The 19482-nt window shown below is 35.9% G+C and overlaps 2 protein-coding genes across 3 annotated transcripts in view; both read right to left on the bottom strand.

Moving 5' to 3' along the window:
- Nucleotides 1–5916, bottom strand: part of mid1 (midline 1) — a 146272-nt gene extending 140356 nt beyond the window's left edge. The window contains exon 1 of the mRNA XM_087268513.1: nt 5265–5916. The gene's annotated coding sequence lies outside the window, so the exon portion shown is untranslated. The remainder of the gene's footprint in view (nt 1–5264) is intronic.
- An 11151-nt stretch (nt 5917–17067) lies between these two features.
- arhgap6 (Rho GTPase activating protein 6) overlaps nt 17068–19482 on the bottom strand; it is an 86758-nt gene continuing 84343 nt past the window's right edge. For both annotated transcript variants that reach the window (XR_015499934.1, XM_087268482.1), the window contains exon 13: nt 17068–18504. Coding sequence is in view for 1 of the 2 variants with exons in the window: in XM_087268482.1 (XP_087124608.1) it covers nt 18119–18504 (386 nt within the window). In the remaining variant the exon portion in view is untranslated. The remainder of the gene's footprint in view (nt 18505–19482) is intronic.

Raw genomic sequence — 19482 nt, forward strand, 5'->3', positions numbered from 1 at the left:
AACCTACTTGTGGTGTAAGTCCCTCCCACTTGGAGGTCACCCAACCTACTTGTGGTGTAAGTCCCTCCCACTTGGAGGTCACCCAACCTACTTGCGGTGTAATCCCTCCCACTTGGAGGTCTCCAGGCTGCAGCAATACCTTCTTGGTCACCATGATGAAGACAAAAAAAAATGAGTTATTAAAACTATTATTTAAAATAAAACATTTAAAAAATTAGACGAGGGCAAATCATTTTGCCTTCATCCGCAAATCACTTTGGATCACTTTCTTGCAGAATTTATCAAATAAACTTCAGAAATCCCATCTATAATACTCTGAAAACACTCTTATTTTTCAGCTGTGACACATTTCTGGCCACGCCCACATTTAGATAGAACCAATCAGTTCCTTTGGAATAAAATCAAGCCCCGCCCTGTCGATTCTCTCTCAGCAGAAGATCACAGCAGGGCGCATAAAACTGCCGTCTGTCATCTGAGTGTGAATGACAGTGTGCTTTAACTATATGTTAAACCTGTCTCTGGGTAACTGTCAGTGATCTGCATGTTCACAGCTGCGCTGCAGATCTGCCTAATAAAACTCAACCGCACGTTAGAGACAAGAGAAATACACGTGTTTCAACACGACAGCAGCATATTCAGACAACAATCAGTCTGATTCTACAAAGAAGGGAAGAAATTGTTTCAAAGATTTAATCTTTATCTAAAACAGGAAAAATTATTTTATCATTAAAAATATTATTTTTTATCCCTCACTCAATATATTGATGCTTTTGTGCCCAGGATAAATTTACAAAAAAATTGGTAAGGAAAGTCATTTAAAGCAAAAATAAAATAACTATAAATGCAGACATATATAAATAAATCACTTATATTAAAAATACGTAAAAGAAATCAACTAATGTTTTAGAAAAATGTCTAATGCTGAACATAAAACAGGTCACTTCGAAGAATGTCCAAGCTGCTGTTTTCATGCCTTCATATTCATTTATTCATTTTCCTTCGGCTTAGTCATTTTATTCATCAAGGGTCGCCACAGTGGAATGAATCGTCAACTCATCCAGCATATCTTTTATGCAGCGGATGCCTTTCCAGCTGCAATCCAGTATTGGGAAACACCCATGCACTCTCATTCACTATGGTCAATTTAGTTCAGTTCCCCTATAGCACCTGTGTTTGGACTGTGGGGGAAACCGGAGCACCTGTAGGAAATCTCACGCCAACACGGGGAGAACATGCAAACTCCACACAGAAACGCCAACTGACCCAGCCGACGCTCGAACCAGCAACCTTCTTGTTGTGCTAACCACTGAGTCACCATGTCGCCCCATACCTTAATGATGAAGGGAAATTTATAAGAAAAAGAACATCGTAATATTTTTACTATTTTACAAAATATTTTAAAGTAAATACAGTAAAATTAGAAATGCATAAATATATAAATACTAGATCATTTAATGTATAAACTATGTCAAATGAATAAATGAATAATCAAACATAACATAATAACGCTGAACATATAAGAGGATACTTTGAAGAATGTTCAAGCTGCTCTTTCTTTTTCATGATGGAGGGGAATTTATCATTTTTTACTGCAATTTCAAGTAATGTTTTAACTTTTTTATTAAATATTTTAAGTAGTTTTATGAGAAAAAAATAATTATAAATGCATAAATATATAATTAAATAAATTATATAACTGGAGAAAATATAAATATGCAACATTAATGAAGTATATAATAACGATGAAGATATAAAAGGGCATTTAGATGAATGTTCAAGCTGCTCATGCTTACATGCAAAATGTTTTATCACTAAAACGAATCCCAAATTGGGCGTCACGGTGGCGCAGTGGGTAGCATGATTGCCTCACAGCAAGAAGGTTGCTGGTTTGAATCGCGGCTGGGTCAGTTGGCGTTTCTGTGTGGAGTTTGCATGTTCTCCCTGTGTTGGTGTGGGTTTCCTCCGGCTCCCCCCACAGTCCAAACACATGCGCTATAGGGGAATTGGGTAAGCTAAATTGGCCGTAGAGTATGAGTGTGAATGCAAGTATGTATGGGTGTTTCCCAGTGTTGGATTGCAGCTGGAAGGGCATCCGCTGTGTAAAACAAGCTGAATAAGTTGGCAGTTCATTCCTGTTGAATGAAGGAACTAAGCTGAAAATGAATTAATGAATGAGTGTTCATAAATTCAAACTAACGTAGCCTGGGGAAAGGGGTGGTTCTTTTTTCTCAAAAAGTGGACCTTTTTTCATGTATTCTCATTTTCTATTTAATTTAAATATTTAAATATTGTTGTGACCTTTTAAGCACTATTGTTGAATTAGCTTGCTGGATGGTCAGCATATCCACACTTTTTGATGTACCAAACATATTTCCTGAAGAGATTTAAAATAAAGAAATATGATAAAATACTTATTTTTAAAATAAAATACAAATTTATCACATGACATATCATTAGAAAAAAATAAATACACCCGTTATTTAAATTCAAAACTGTAGCCTATGGTCATTTACAAGGCAATAACAAACTGGCCAGCACATTCAAGTCCTCAGTCTGAATTTCTCCATTTGAATAATACAAATAAAAACATAATTGTAATAATAATAATGTAGAGCTGCACAATTTTAATAACCTCTCTTGTAAAAAAAAAAAGTACATTTGAAAATTTATGGATAACAACAATCCGCTTGTTAAGTGTGACGTCACGCGAAGCGGCTTCTGGGTCCAAGGGCTCTATTCAACTGAATGGGGTGACTCATGAAATGGTAATAATAAACGTTTACAAAGTGATTTAAAACTTTCGTAAACCACAATCGCAATATATATGTCCATGCCTAATATCCGATGGCCAGAAAGTGATTCATTTTTTGAAAAAATTGTTAAAATTTTGGTATTTGTGATGCAGCAAGCCCAGAGATTGCTGTGTACACTATGACTTTATATAAAATTAACTTTAATGTGAGATATGAATAAAAAGTGATCATGAACGAATTATTTCTCAACTCAAATGAGTGGCGGCTTGGACCCGGAAACAGTATTACATACGTCACCAACACGTCACTACTTAACAAGCGGATAGCCAAAATAGTATTCAAATTAACTTTAATATAGACAGCTTTTAGTGCTTCACACCTTTTATTTGTAACTTTTTGTTTGATAAATAAGGTCCAAGATTTAGAATAAAAGTTACTAGTAAAATGTTTTCTCTATTTAAAAACAATAGGGTATATGCCGAAGCATGCTAATAGGACTTTTAATTTGCCAGTAACCTGGGTTAAGCGCTTCCGGTGAACTGTATGTCAATGCAAAATCGGCGCGTTTAAGGTATGTTTTCCTAAAAAATCAGCAATCTCCACAGGCTGAGTGATATCTGATATAAAGTGGGTCTCAGATTGTACAAGAAGCACTGCATTAAATTTCATTCCCCCCGCCATGTTTTTATAATATGAGCTTTTATTTTATGCCAGTATATTCAATCCATGTGTTAAGCGCTTTATTCAACTGAATGGGGAGATTCATGAAATGCTACTAATAAACGTTTACAAAGCGATTTAATACATTCGAAAGTCACAATCGCAATATATATGGTTATGCCTAATATCCAATTGCCAGAAAGTGATTCATTTTTTATAAATTCAATTTTTTAATTTTGGTATTTATGATGCAGCAAGCCCAGAGATTGTTGTGTACACTATGACTTTATATAAAATTAACTTTAATGTGAGATATGAATAAAAAGAGATCATGAACGAATAATTTCTCAACTCAAATGAGTGGCGGCTTGGACCCGGAAACAGTATTACATACGTCACCAACACGTCACCACTTAACAAGCGGATGGAGCTTCTGCGCTAGCCTGGCGCGTGCAAGTAAACGGATTTTTGTGTCGTTTTACGCTTGAGCAACTAAATGAATGCCAAAGTCTGTTTAACTGATTGTATTTTAATGACATTACAACATCCATGCTGTAAAAGGAACCGTATACAATGGAAAAAAAACTCACAATAACAGATCACCGGAAGTTTATAAGTATAGGAACACTAGCTCGGCATATCCGCTTGTTAAGTGTGACGTCACGCGAAGCGGCTTCCGGGTCCAAGGGCTCTATTTAACTGTATGGGGAGACTCATGAAATGGTAATAATAAACGTTTACAAAGCGATTTAATACTTTTGAAAATCACGATCGCCTCGAAAGCCTTTCGAAAGTCCATGCCTAATATCCAATGGCCAGAAAGTGATTAATTTTTCTTAGAAATTGTTACAATTTTGGGATTTGTGATGCAGCAAGCCCAGAGATTGTGATGTACACTATGACTTTATATAAAATTAACTTTAATGTGTGATAAGAATAAAAAGAGATCATGAACGAATAATTTCTCAACTCAAACGAGTGGCGGCTTGGACCCGGAAACAGTATTACATACGTCACCAACACGTCACCACTTAACAAGCGGATAGCCAATACAGCAGCGAAAGATGTTTTCTTGCACAGCTGGATATTGAACTCATAACAAGTATTTGTTACACCGAATAATTATACACCGAAGCGACAGCCAACAGAGGATTCCGCTTGGCCTGAAAACCTTTTTCTATGAGTTATTTTCACTATTTATGATGGCATAACGGTCAAAATAGGACAAATGAGCTCATATGTATGGGACAAATTCTGGACCTTTGTCTATGAGGGGTGGGTCTTCCGAACCACCCGACCCCCCTCCCCTGGCTACAGGTATGAATATTTTTATATAATTGACCATCAAATGTGTGCAGTATAGGGTTAATAACAAGAAAATGCAGCTGGTTGATTTTTGTGTTTTACTGAATGAAAGTCACTCGGTTTGGAGACATTTGATGATTTAATGTACATTTAATTCTGGCTGAACTTTTTCTTAAAATTATAATAACAGACCTTAAAACAGCAGCAGATTTGAGGTTTCCATATCCTCACAGCGATTTTTAGGATTTTTCCAAAAGCTTTCCTTTACTTATCTGGGCCTAGAAACCACAGCTTTTAAACTCCTGTGACTTACAGCTTTTCCAAGACTTTACAAACCAGCATTAAACTGCGACGCATGCTCAGGGTTGCCAGGTTTTTGCAACAAAGCTAGCCCATGGACAATCAAAACAAGCCAAATAATTGATTAAAACTCAAAATATGCCACCGCCCATTCGTAAAATACGTATTTTACATTACTCTATGCATTATACGCAGACTCTTCTTTAAAAATTACTTTATAGTGGTACTTAAAAAATAAAAACTCACCTTACAGCAAAGAGCAGTTAGCGCTATCCCATGAGACTTCCGTTAGCATTGTGGCTTCCGTATTCCGTCCAGTTAAAAAAATAACGTATAGTGAATCCCAAGCTTGTGAAGTTAAAAATATATATATATTTAAAAAATTTAAAACAAACATTAAATATGTTGATAGTATCATAATCGACTGACTTTCTTCGGTAGATTACATTAGCAACAATCTGAGAGTACTGCCAATCTGTAACCATGGAAACGAGTTTCTCCTCTAGAGTTTCTGCAACAAAAGTGTGCCAACTTTTTACTTACTAGCACTTTTCTACATAGAACGTACATTTGACAGAGTACAACATTTTAACACAATATACAATTATATATGCATTTAATTGATGCGTTTAAGTCGTGGAATTAAAGACGAGTGGTCAAAAGCAGCCCGATTCTACAGGAAAACCACGGATTTGGCAACCCTAGGTTTGTGTTTCTCTCACCACAACACGGTTTGCCATGTTTTAGTTTATAAGCACAGTCAATGTACATTTAATTTGCAGATTTTAAATCACTCGACACATCCAAACAGAGACACTCAGCAAACCGCTTCTCTCCTGTTATTAAATGATGTTTGCTGGGTTTAAAACTAGTATAGTCTCTCCTTCTGGTCTGTGTTGAACTGAAATCTTGTGTCTCCCTCTAGTGGCTGATTTCATGATGTATCTACGAAATCTATTTATAAAGCGTGAATATCCCACTTTAAAAACGTAGAAATGAATAACAGTGAGCTTATAGCCTAAGTATAGCTTATATTAATACACAATTTGTGTATCACATCCGTCTCCTTCCCATTTTTACGCTTACATTAATGTGTTACTCTCAATTTACACCTTTTTTTGTCACATTCAGCCTAGGGTCACTGTTGAAAAAACAGCTGAAACCAGCCTGGTTGGTTGGCTGGTTTTAGCTGGTTGACCAGACCAGCCTGGTTTTAGAGGGGTTTTGGCCACTTCCAGGCTGGTTTCCAGCCATTTCCAGCCTGGTCTTAGCTGGTCAGGCTAACAGCTTGAGCAGCCTGGTTTACGCTGGGCATAGCTGGTTTTGGCTGGGCTCCCAGCCTGATTAGGCTGGTCAAGCTGGTTTTAGCTGGTCATCTCCCAGCCTGACCAGCTAAGACCAGCCGAAACCCCATTAAAACCAGCCTAGTTGATCAGCTAAAACCAGCCAGACAGCAGGCTGTTTTTTTCAGTATGTGTACTAGCAATTTCTGAATAAAACACGGTTGTTGTTGTTGTTGTTGTTGTTGTTATTTATACTAGCAATTTCTGAAAAATAAAACCCTCAAATTTAAAGAAAAATACATTTATCTCATATTTAAACCTCATAATATATTCAATATCGGTACTATTGAAGCATTTACATAAGTATTATTGGCGACACGGGGGCTCAGTGGTCAGCAATGTCACCTCATAGCAAGATGGTCGCTGGTTCGAGTCTCGGCTGGGTCAGCTGGCGTTTCTGTGTGTAGTTTGCATGTTCTCTGGTTTCCCCACAGTACAAACACATGTTCTATAGGGGAATTCATAAACTAGATTGGCCAGGACTGGGTTGCAGCTGGAAGGGCATCCTCTGTGTAAAATATTTGCTGGATAAATTGGCGGTTCATTCCGCTGTGGCAACCCCTGATTAACAAAGGGACTAAGGCAAAAGAAAATAAATGAATGAATGAATAAGTATTACTACTTTACAGCCATCATAATATAGAGTTAAACCATATTGTATTTAATCAGCATTTATCATCAATGCAGGAATAATCAAAAAGAAAATACCACGTTTTTACTCTGGTATTATATTTAGCTCATAAGGAAAACCTTTCACTCAGAAATGGCAAAAATGGATCAATATATTATAAATAATTCATAAATATTTAGTTGATTAATAAGCAGCTCTTTAAGGATTTCTTGTCTTAATTTGTACTTTATTATTTTATTTAACTTTTTTATTTTGTGACCTTTGTGCTATTTACAATTATTAATAAACAAAAACATATTTGTGTACACTGTTGTGAAAATAGAAGATCAAACTCAGGAAAACAAAACCCAGCCGTCTGAAGAAAGCGACTGTTGCTTCCTGTTTTTCGGAGAAAGCATGCATGGGAAATAAAACAATAGACTAAATAAAACCCCAAAGGAAGCATGACATAAACATAAATACACAATGTTTACAGTCATTTGTAATCATACAGTAATGATGTGAAATAAATCTTTGATGCTGTGCTTTAAAATACATTCATTTTATTGTGTTTCAGAACACAGACACGTATGACTACAGGAAGAAAATACAACAGCACAATCTAAAGTGGTTTTGCAATGGCTGAAATGATTCCTGTGCACAAAACATGGCCAAACTTCACAATAAGGTTCCATTAGATAATATATTTACTAATATGGACAGAAAAATTCAATTAAAAGATTAAAAAAAAATACATTTATTACAGAATTTATTCCACTAAAATATATTCCACTACAATGCAATATAAAAATACGTTTATTACAGCATTTGCTCCACTAGAGGGCGCTGTCTATATTTTTGCAAACCTGAAATAGGTTATTGAGGATATATTTTGTTATGCTTTTTAGATTATAAATACACTATTGGGTGCTGTATTAAAGTTTACAAATTGGAAATTTGTTACTTAGGGTATATTTTGTTGTACATTTTAGATGACAAATCCGCTAGAGGGTGATGTCTTGATTTGTGCAAATCTGAAATATACAGGAAACGTTTCGTTGTTTGTTTCAGATGACGAATTCACTATTGGGTGCTGTCTACATTTCTGAAAATCTGAAATACAGTAGTTAGAGTACGTTTTGTTGTACGTTACAGATGGCAAATACACTAGAGGGCGTTGTCAACATTTTTGAGAAACGTTAAGTTTACTTGGGGTACATTTTGTTGTACGTTACAGATGACAAATCCACTAGAGGGTGCTGTCCACATTTCTGAAACTCTGAAATACATTACTTAGGTTACGTTTTGCTGTACGTTACAGATGAGAAATACGCTAAAGGGCGCTGTCTACACTTTAAGAAACGTTAAATTTACTTAGGGTACATTTTGCTGTACGTTACAGATGAAAATCACACTAGAGGGCGCGGCCTACATTTTTGATAAATGTTACATTTATTTAGGTTACATTTTGTTTTCATTTTTAAATGACAAATACACTAGAGGGCACTGTCTTCATTTTTGAGAAACGTTAAATTTACTTAGGGTACATTTTGTTGAACGTTACAAATGACAAATACACTAGAGGGCGCTGTAAACAATTCTGAAAATCTGAAATACATTACTTAGGTTACGTTTTGTTGTACGTTACAGATGACAAATCCACTAGAGGGTGCTGTCCACATTTCTGAAACTCTGAAATACATTACTTAGGTTACGTTTTGCTGTACGTTACAGATGAGAAATACGCTAGAGGGCACTGTCTACACTTTGAGAAACGTTAAATTTACTTAGGGTACATTTTGCTGTACGTTACAGATGAAAATCACACTAGAGGGCGCGGCCTACATTTTTGATAAATGTTACATTTATTTAGGTTACATTTTGTTTTCATTTTTAAATGACAAATACACTAGAGGGCACTGTCTTCATTTTTGAGAAACGTTAAATTTACTTAGGGTACATTTTGTTGAACGTTACAAATGACAAATACACTAGAGGGCGCTGTAAACAATTCTGAAAATCTGAAATACATTACTTAGGTTACGTTTTGTTGTACGTTACAGATGACAAATCCACTAGAGGGTGCTGTCCACATTTCTGAAACTCTGAAATACATTACTTAGGTTACGTTTTGTTGTACGTTACAGATGACAAATCCACTAGAGGGTGCTGTCCACATTTCCGAAACTCTGAAATACATTACTTAGGTTACGTTTTATTGTACATTACAGATGACAAATAAGCTAGAGGGTGCTGTCTACATTTTGAGAAACGTTAAATTTACTTAGGGTACATTTTGCTGTACGTTATAGATGACAAATCCACTAGAGGACGTTGTCTACACTTTTAAGAAACATTAAATTTACTTAGGGTACATTTTGTTGTTTGTTACAGATGACAAATCCACTAGAGGGCGTTGTCTTCATTTTTGAGAAACGTTAAATTTACTAAGGGAACATTTTGTTGTACGTTACAGATGACAAATACACTAGAGGGCGCTGTAAACAATTCTGAAAATCTAAAATACATTACTTAGGGAACGTTTTGTTGTACGTTACAGATAACAAATACACTAGAGGGCGCTGTCTACATTTTTGAGAAGCATTACATTTATTTAGGGTACATTTTGTTATCATTTTTAAATGACAAATCCACTAGAGGGCGCTGCATTAATTTTTGCAAATCTGAAACATGTGACTTTGGGTAAGTTTTGTTGTACAGTTTAGATGACAAATCCATATTTTTGTGAATCTGAAGGTACAACAAACATATTTAATTTGGTGTTAAATATGTTAAATACATCACTTAGGCCTCATTTTGTTGTACGTTGCAGATGACAAATCCACTAGAGGGCGCTGTCTACATTTTCGAGAAACTTTAAATTTACTTAAGGTAGATTTTTGCTGTACTTTCAAGATGGCAAATCCACTAATGGGTTCTGTCTTAATTTTTGCAACAAATTCACTATTGCGTGCTGTATTATTTTTTTTACAAAACTGAAATACGTTACTTGGGGTATAATTTGTTGTACGTTTCAGATGACAAATCCACTAGAGGGCGCTGTCTACATTTTTGCAAATCCGAAATGCATAGAGTACATTTTGCTGTACATCACAAGTGGCAATTCCACTAGAGGGCGCTGTCTACATTTTTGCAAAACATTTGTTACATAGGGTAAATTTTTGCAAGCTTATAATTTATTTGTTGATAATATGTACCTGTAAATATCATGAATGTGTAAAGGAACAACAGTTGTTGTCGTCATAATGCCCCCTAGTGTTCATTTTACCTACAAACTGCAGTCAAACAATTTCTGTCTCAATGATTTGGTCTAATAGTAATGATTTGTGCCAAGTAGCTATGTAATAAGTGGGATAATGTACATCCAGTCGGTTGTTACTGCAGAATAAACCTTTCCTTCTTATACAAGAGCTGCTGGTAAACCCGTCAGGCTTTATTTTGCAATAACAACCTGCTTGATACACATTATCTACTTATAATGGAACCTTATTTGAAAGGGTGACCCAAAACACATTGTACAGCAATGCATGAGAAAAACAATGAACTCTTCTAATACAGTGTGAACATTATAAACAATGATTACTTTCTTGGATACAAATAACTGAGCATCAAAATATATAACATTTGTTTTTTTATAAAAAGCAACATGATCAACATTATATTGCTCCTGACTGTACAAATATAAAATATATTTAATAGGGCACTGACTTATTGCTCATGTAAAGGACGGGATTGATCGTAATGTCTTATTTGATGATCTAAATGTTAAATGACCTCAAATATAACGTCTTTCTAGAGGCAGGTATTACTTTATAAAAATATATAAAGATAAATATGTTTTTTTAAGAATAATGTGCATCAATGAATCACAGATAAACAAAGAGCAGAAATATGAAGTAGGAAATTATACGGACTTCGAACAATATTCATGCCAGCTTGTTTCTGATATGTTTCCCAGTGGTGGGTTGCATTTAGAAGGGCATTCACTGTGTAAAACATATGCTGGATAAGTTGGCGCTTCATTCCACAAAAAGAAAATGAATGTGTCTGATTTTATATAAACATAATAAAAAAGGTAACCATGACCTTTTAATCCCACGTGTTACTTATGATGGTTTTTTCCTCCTAAGAAAATTTAACATCCTAAAACAAATAATTTCAACATTTTATGTCAACTTCAAGAGAAATAGTTGCGAATCTGATTAAAAAAAAAAAAAAAAACTGAGAATGACGAAAAAATGTGACTTTTTTTTGTCTTCAGACTTTCTGTTTTTCTTAATTTATCTTTTTTTTCGTCAGAATTGCACATTTCCCTGTCAGATCTGATTTAATATTTTGCAATTAGAATTTCGAGCTTCAATGGCAAAAGTCAGAATTGTAAAAAAACAAAAGTTAAGATTCAATAGCAAAATTAGAGATTAAAGAATATTATTACAACCCCAAATCAGACAACGCTGGGACAGTATGGAAAACGCAAATAAAAAAAGAAAGTAGTGATTAACAGATTTACTTTGGCTTGTATTTCATTGCAAACAATATAAGCACAAAATATTTGATCTTTTATCTGGTCAACCTCATTTCATTTGTAAATATTCATCCTTTCTTGCCATTTAGACCTACAACACAGTCCAAAAACAGGGCTAGTAATCAGGTAAACTGGTTAAGTAATGATGTGATGTGAAACAGGTGATGTCAACAGGTGATTGTGATTATGATTTGGTACAAAAGCAACATCAAGAAAGGTCTAGTCCTTTAGGAGCAAAGATGGGCTGAAGATTGCTTGACAACAAATACAAAATAAAATGATTAAACTATTTAAAAACAATGTTCCTCAGAGAAATACATTTGCATATTTCACCATCAACAGTGCTGAACATTATCAAAAAATTAAAGGAATCTGGAGGAGTTTAAATGCGTATGGGACAAGGGTTAAGCTTAAGCTGAACAACCGTGATATCTCTGATCCCTCAGGCAGCGCTGCATCAAGAATCCTCATTCATCTATAAGCCAGATCACCACATGGGCTTTGCCCTACTGTGGCAAACCTTTGTCAAGTATCACAATATGAAGTTACATCCACAAATGCCAGTGAAAACTCTACTGTGCCAAAAGGAAGCCCTATGTTAACAGTGTCCAGAAGTGTTGTTGACTTCTCTGTTCTCAGAGAAATCTGGGACGGACCATCACACAGAGAAACAAGTACTGTGCTCAGATCAAGCAGTATTTCAGGTATCTTTTGGGAGAAATTTTCTAGACTATTTTCAGACACAAATCCAAAAGCCAGAGTCTGTCACTGTTGTGTCAGCGCCCTTGGCAAAGGTAGCTTGTGCTTCTGCACTGCAAAATAATATTTCTGTAAAATTTATAAGGGTTGAATTTAAACAAACAAATTCAATTTAGTAATTTTCAACTTAATTTGTGTTTACATTTAACCTAAATTAAGCTGTTTATAAACATTTAACTTAAAAAAAATGTTTAGTAAGTCCAAGGAATCATCTTTGAATCATTTTTTCAGTGTGTGATGCACCCTTAATGCTGAGTAAAGAGATTTTGGAGTGCAATCTGCTGCCTTCTTTTCCAAAGACGCTCATGCAAATTTCAACAAGACAATGCAAAACCCCATTCTGCACATTAATTTCTTCATTCTCTATTTCCACCTGGGGATACTCATTCTGAGACCTCTAGAGATTATGCAGCGTCATTGATGTGATCTAAGATCTGTGAAGAGGTGATGCCAACCTTAGAGAACTTCTTGTGATACCCATAATCCTGGACCAGGCCGTATCCTAAGCTGATGCTGTGGTGATCATAGAGAAATGAAGAGGATAAGACTGATTCCTGTAAGACCCCAGTGACAGACGAGTCTCCGCATTGATCCCATGGGCCAGCCTGAAAACCCGCCGGTGACCTACTCACACCTGCAGCTTCTCCACGATGGACGTCCGGCATTCTACAGCCGCCAGCACCTACACTGCAGCTCTGCACAAGAAGCTTGGCCAGAGAAGAAATGGTCGTGCCCAACTGAGCCTGGTTTCTCTTAAGGTTTTTAATCCTTCACTTTGGTCAAATGGTGAAGTTTGTTTCTCCACTGTCGCCACTGGCTTGCATGGTTTGGGACTTGTGGTGCTACGCATCGATGGATTTGCTCTTCAGTGTTTGGACTTTCAGCAGTGAAAGAAGACTCGTCTGTCCCTGGAGCGTCACAGGAATCAGTCTCATGCTCTCCACTCCTCCATGACCACCACAGCAGCTGTTCAGGATACGGCCTGGTCCAGGATTATGGAAACCATGGGATCATCTCGTCGCTGGTTTTGGATCGAATCAATGGTGCTGCATAGTCTCTGGAGGCCTTGGGATGAGTATCTCCAGGTGGAAATGGAGAATAAAGGAAAGAATTAGCGTAGCTGCTGTTTATAGTGAATATAAACGAGATGCAAAAACCACACTGACCTAAACTGAACTGAACTGAAACTCTGAAAACTGAACTGCCATCATTCACATTTACTAGAACATCTGTGTTAAGCTGCTTTGACACAATCTACATTGTAAAAGCGCAAGAGAAATAGAGATTGATTGAATTGAATACAAGAGAAAGCAGATACAGGTATTTAACTGGCCTGCCTGCAGTCCCGACCTGTCTCCAATAGAGAATATATGGCGCATTTTGGAGCACAAGATGCGACAATGAAGACCCGGTAGTGTTGGTCATCTTAAGACTTGTTTGGGGGAAGATTGGGACTAAATTAAACACTTCATCACTTGGTTTCTTCAGTCTCTAAACGTGTTAAGTGGAACAGCAACATTGCAAAGTGCTAAATGCCTTACTGTCACAACTTCTTTTGAAATGTGCTGCAAGAACCAAAATAGGGATATGTGTTTATTTTGGAAAAAAAAAATCACGAGGAACATGTTAAATAATGTTTGTTGTATTGTCTGCAATGAAATATAAGTCAAAGTCAATTTAGAAATCTCTACTTTCTTTCTGATTTGTGTTTTCCACACTGTTTTTCTGATTTGGGGTTGTATTACACTTTTACAGATCAACACACAATCGAGCAGCAAGTTAACTGTGACAACTCCTGGTGTGGTGTATACACATTATACACAGTGGTAACATAATAGTGGCTAATTTAATAAATAACAGGAATAAATAAATACATCTCATACCGTCATTCATGTCTCTGGCAGGAGTTGAGAAAGATGACTTCCTGCATGTTTGCAGCTCCGTAATCAAACACGCTTGTTGCCTCAGTGATGATGTCATGTATTTACATTCTACTGTACGTGGCGGGAATATATGTGGCAAATACATCCTCAGATCCTCACAGCGCAGGTTTGTAGAAATATTTTCTGTGTTTAAAAACACAAACACTGATCCAAATTCACAATTTAAAGCTCCCTATAATTCATTTAGACTGTGATTTGAATTGAATTGGCCACAACTCATTATACAGATGAAAAAATCACATTATATATACACTGTAAATATATATGTTAATGAACAGTTCTTATATTTTGTGTGTTTTGGGTTTATTTGTGGTTGTGAATTGCATTTTGGGATGTTGATCTCTGCTCTGTCCATTTCCGTTGTTGAAAATTCAACTACACTTTAACAAAGTGACTTTTATTGACATCTTAGTAATTTGGAATAATATAATATTTAAGAAATAATAATATCTAGAGAAATAAGTCTGTGAAATAATGAAAATGTGCTGCTGTTTATTACAAGGTTTATGTAGTTTAATAGAGCGCATGCGGAAATTATTGATAGCGCTTCACTTTTTCCACATGTTTTTATGTTACAGCCTTATTGTAAAGTGGAATAAACTAATTTATTTCCTCAACATTCTACACACAATCCCTTATAATGACAGTGTGGAAAAAGAATTTTTGAAATTGTTGCAAATTTATTTAAAATAAAAAAGCTGATAAATCAGATGTACATCAGTATTGACAGCCTTTGGCGTGAAGCTTTAAATTGAGCTCAGGTTCATTCTGTCTCCACTGATCATTCTGGAGATGTTTTAGCAGCTTCATTGGAGTTCACCTGTGCTCAATTCAGCTGATTGGACATGATCTGAAAAGGCTACACCTGTCTATATAAGAGCCCAGGTTTGACGGTGCATGTCAAAGCACAAACCAAGCATGAAGACAAAGGAATTGTCTGTAGACCTCCGAGACTCGGAGGCACAAGGCTGGGGAAGCTTACAGAAACATTTTTGCTGCTCTGAAATTTCCAATGAGCACAGCGGCCTCCATCATCCGTAAGGGGAAGATGTTTAACCACCAGGACTCTTCCTAGAGCTGGCCGGCCATCTAAGCTGAGTGATCAGGGGAGAAGGACATTAGTCAGGGAGGTGGTCAATAACCTGATGGTCACTCTGTCTGAGCTCCAGCGTTCTTCTGTGGAGAGAGGAGAACCTTACAGAAGGACAACCATCTGTGCAGCAATCCACCAATCAGGCGTCTGTATGGTAGAGTGTCCAGACGGAAGACACTCCCCGCCTGAAATTAGCCAAAAGGCATCTGAAGAACTCTCAGAGCATCAGAAACTAAACTCTCTGCTCTGATGAGACTCAAACTGAACTGTTTGGAGTGAACGCCAGGCGTTACGTTTGGAGAAAAGCAGGCAGCGCTCCTCAGCAGGCTAACAGCATCCCTACAGTGAAGCATGGTGGTGTTGGCATCATGCTGTGGGGATGTGTTTCAGCAGCAGGAACTGGAAGACTAGTCAGGATAGAGGGAAAGATGAATGCAGCAATGTACAGAGACATCCTGAATGAAGACCTGCACAAGAGTGCTCTTGACCTCAGACTGGGGCGACGCTTCATCTTCCAGCAGGACAATGACCCAAAGCACACCGCCAAAATATCAGTGGAGTGGCACAACAAGAACTCAGTGAATTTCCTTGAGTGGCCCAGCCAGAGCCCAGACCTAAATCCTATTGAACATCTCTGGAGAGATCTGAAAATGGCTGTACACGTCACTTCCCATCCAACCCGATAGAGCTTGAGAGGTCCTGCAAAGAGGAATGGGCCAAAATTCCCAAAGACAGGTGAGCAGAGCTTGTGGCATCATATTCAAGAAGACTTGAGGTTGTAATCGCTGCCAAAGGTGCATCAACACAGTATTGAACAAAGCCTGTGAATACTGATGTACATCTGATTTTACAGCTGTTTTATTTTTATAAAATTTGCAACAATTTCAGAAACTCTCTGTTATATTGTCATTATGGGGGATTGTGTGTAGAATGTTTGAATTTAAATGAGTTTAATCCTTTTCAGAATAAGACTGTGACATAAACAAATGTGGAAAAAGTCAAGCGCTATCAATACTTTACGGATGCCCTGTATAAAACCCCAACCCAAACAATATAGAACTGTAAACTACTACAAATGTTCAGAAAAGTGTTTTTTAAGCTTAACAAAAAGGTGGAAAGATTGGAAAAAGGTCCCTTAATGCAATTTAAAAGTAAAAAAAAAGAAAAAGAATGTTATGATTATGCTTATTCTGTATAGATGTTTTAAAAAAATACATATATTATGATTTTGTTTATGCATTACTAATAAGCATAGTCATACACCCATCAATATTGACACAAGGCATGATGTTTAAAAATGATGAAATATTAAATATATAGATACTTTAATTCTTTAATATTTACATGATGGTTCACAATTTTAGGGGTCGAAAATATATCTTCTGCATACTTCTGCTGCATACTATTCTGCATTTATTTGATTGAAAACATAATGTAAAATTATGAAATGGTATCACAATAAACATATATATATATATATATATATATATATATATATATATATATATATATATATATATATATATATATACATAAATATGTGTGTGTGTGTGTGTGTGTGTGTGTGTGTGTGTGTTTGTGTGTGTGTGTGTGTGTGTGTGTGTATATATATATATATATACACACACACTCAAATTTTAAATATTACAATTTAAATATGTGTGTGTGTGTGTGTGTGTATATATATATATATATATACACACACACTCAAATTTTAAATATTACAATTTAAAACAGTGGTTTCCTATGCGAATATACAATAAAATGTCATTTATTTATGTGATTTAAAAGAGAATTTTAAGAGCTCAACATGACACTTCAGATATCAAGCTATTACTATAATTATTATCAATGTAAATCAGATTAATTGATGAATAGAAAGATCAAAAGACCAGCATTAATTTAAAACAGAATAATTTTTTAACATTATAAATTACTTTGTCACTTTCGAGCAATTTAACCCATCCCTTCTGAATAAAAGCATTAAACTTGGTGATTAGTTTTAAGATTTTACGTAATATTGAAAACATTTAAATATTCCTCCCAAAATGAGAACATCAACAATTATTTTAAGAAAGTTAAAGAAAAAACAGTGTGGTGGTAAATTAAACATTATCTGTGTTGTGGCCAATCCAATTCAAATATGCAAATTAGAAGGTTCTTAAAGGGACAGTTCAGCCAAAAATAAATCTGTTTATCATTTGCTCTTTCCCAAATACAAAATATAATATTTTAAGAAGTGAACCAATTATACATTTAATAATAAGAGTCTAATGTTATTCATTGTCCACACTGTAAAATATGTTGAACAGTTTCTGTATTGTGCAATTTACAAGTTTATTTACATTTGTGAGTTGCATTATGGGATGTTTATTTCTGCTCTGTCCACTTTCAATGTTGAAAATTCAACTCTACAGTGTAACAAAGTGACTTTTATTGACATTTTATAGCCTGAAATAATATCTAGAGAAATAGGTCTGTAAAATAGCAGAAAATGTACTGGTGGTTTATTACAAGGTGTTTGTAGCGTAATAAACAACACCAACCCAGACAATATAGCGATGCACACTATTACACGTGTTCAGAAAAGTCACTTTTACACACTTTTTAAGGTTAAAAGTTGCTGGAAGGAACATCAAGATCCCATAATGCAATTCAAAAGCGTAAATAAATAGTGACAAAATAAAAACATCAATCACAAAATACAGAAGACTGCTCATTTACAGGACATTATTAAAAAACAACACCTTTCTCTGATGACAGATTGATATTTTTTTGGTCTGAACTGTCTCTCTACATGGTGTTTTTACACCATGGTCTCAGGAAGTGTGTCTATACTGTCAGAGGACAGAAGTTTCCAGATCTGCCATCTCTCGCTGGTCCACTCTGGATGCTGATCCAAGCTTTTTGAAGACACTGTGATATGTGAAGATGAACCCTGAGCACCGTGACAGGAATTGACAAGCGGCTGCATGGATGCTGCCGCAAGAAGTCTGTCATCCTGTTTGGAAGATGCTGATTGGCTGACAGGAGCTTCGGCCTCCTCTGATTGGCTAAGCGCAGTCTTGTTTCTCTCTGTGATTGGACGATGAGGTGTTTGATGATTTGATATTTGCATTTCAGGTTTTGCATCACGATCATCATCATAGAAAACATCAGACGAGGCGCGTTTGTACAGGTTTCCATCTGAACCTGAGAAACAGCAATGATTAGTTAAAGTTGCACTTATATAAGGCGTTTCAACACAGTTGTGTGTCAGCAGTGTATGATTATCTACAGCCTCTAATGGTAAACATGTATTAACTCTATTTTTGTAATAAGACTTGATAAAAACAGTCTGCAGGAACACTTTGATTGACATTCTTCCTTTGTGCATGTCATCAGAGGGGGAAAGCCCCGCCCACTAGTGACTCTCATTATCATAAACAGCAGCCCTAATGGCAGTCTGTCCATTAGCTATTAGAGTGTTTGAGCTGCTGAAGATAATGTCAGCATAGACTAAGAGGATTATAGATGTGGAGTTTTAGATGAACAGCGACAGGAGCGACATAGCCTGACAGAAGCATAAAGCACACATGCACACCTGACCAGCACTGAGAACACAAGACACAGAGGCAATTAAAGCTCCGCCCTCTTCTGAAAAGGGCACAATCTAGTTTGAATTTAAAGTTTAACTAAATTTTTTTTTACTTTAAACCTAAAAGAAATTAAACCCTAAAAGTAGCAGTCTCAAAGAGTTATAAAACATTATTTGTGTGCTATTTTGAGCTGAAACCTAACAATGGAGCACTTTATATCCATTACCTAACATTAACAGAGATGACTAAATACTGTAATAAATGTTAGTAAATACATTAACTAACATTAACTAATACAATCTTTCTGTAAAGTGTGATCAAATCAGCAATTTGTTTGTAATATATCTGTTAAACATAGGTTAGTAAAAACACAGCCATTTACGTTAGCTTATAGATCATATAAAATATTTTAACAATGCAATTTCATAATGTATTTGTAAATGCTGAAATCAGCAGTAATATCGTTAACATTTGTCAACTACATTTAACTAACTAACTATCTAACTAACCAACCAACCAGCCGACTAACCAACCAACTAAGCTACCAAACAACCAACTAAACAACTGACAAACCAACTAACCAACCAACTGA

Source organism: Danio rerio, chromosome 9 (genome assembly GCF_052040795.2).
Source record: "Danio rerio strain M-AB ecotype USA chromosome 9, GRCz13ab, whole genome shotgun sequence".
Taxonomy (NCBI): domain Eukaryota; kingdom Metazoa; phylum Chordata; class Actinopteri; order Cypriniformes; family Danionidae; genus Danio; species Danio rerio.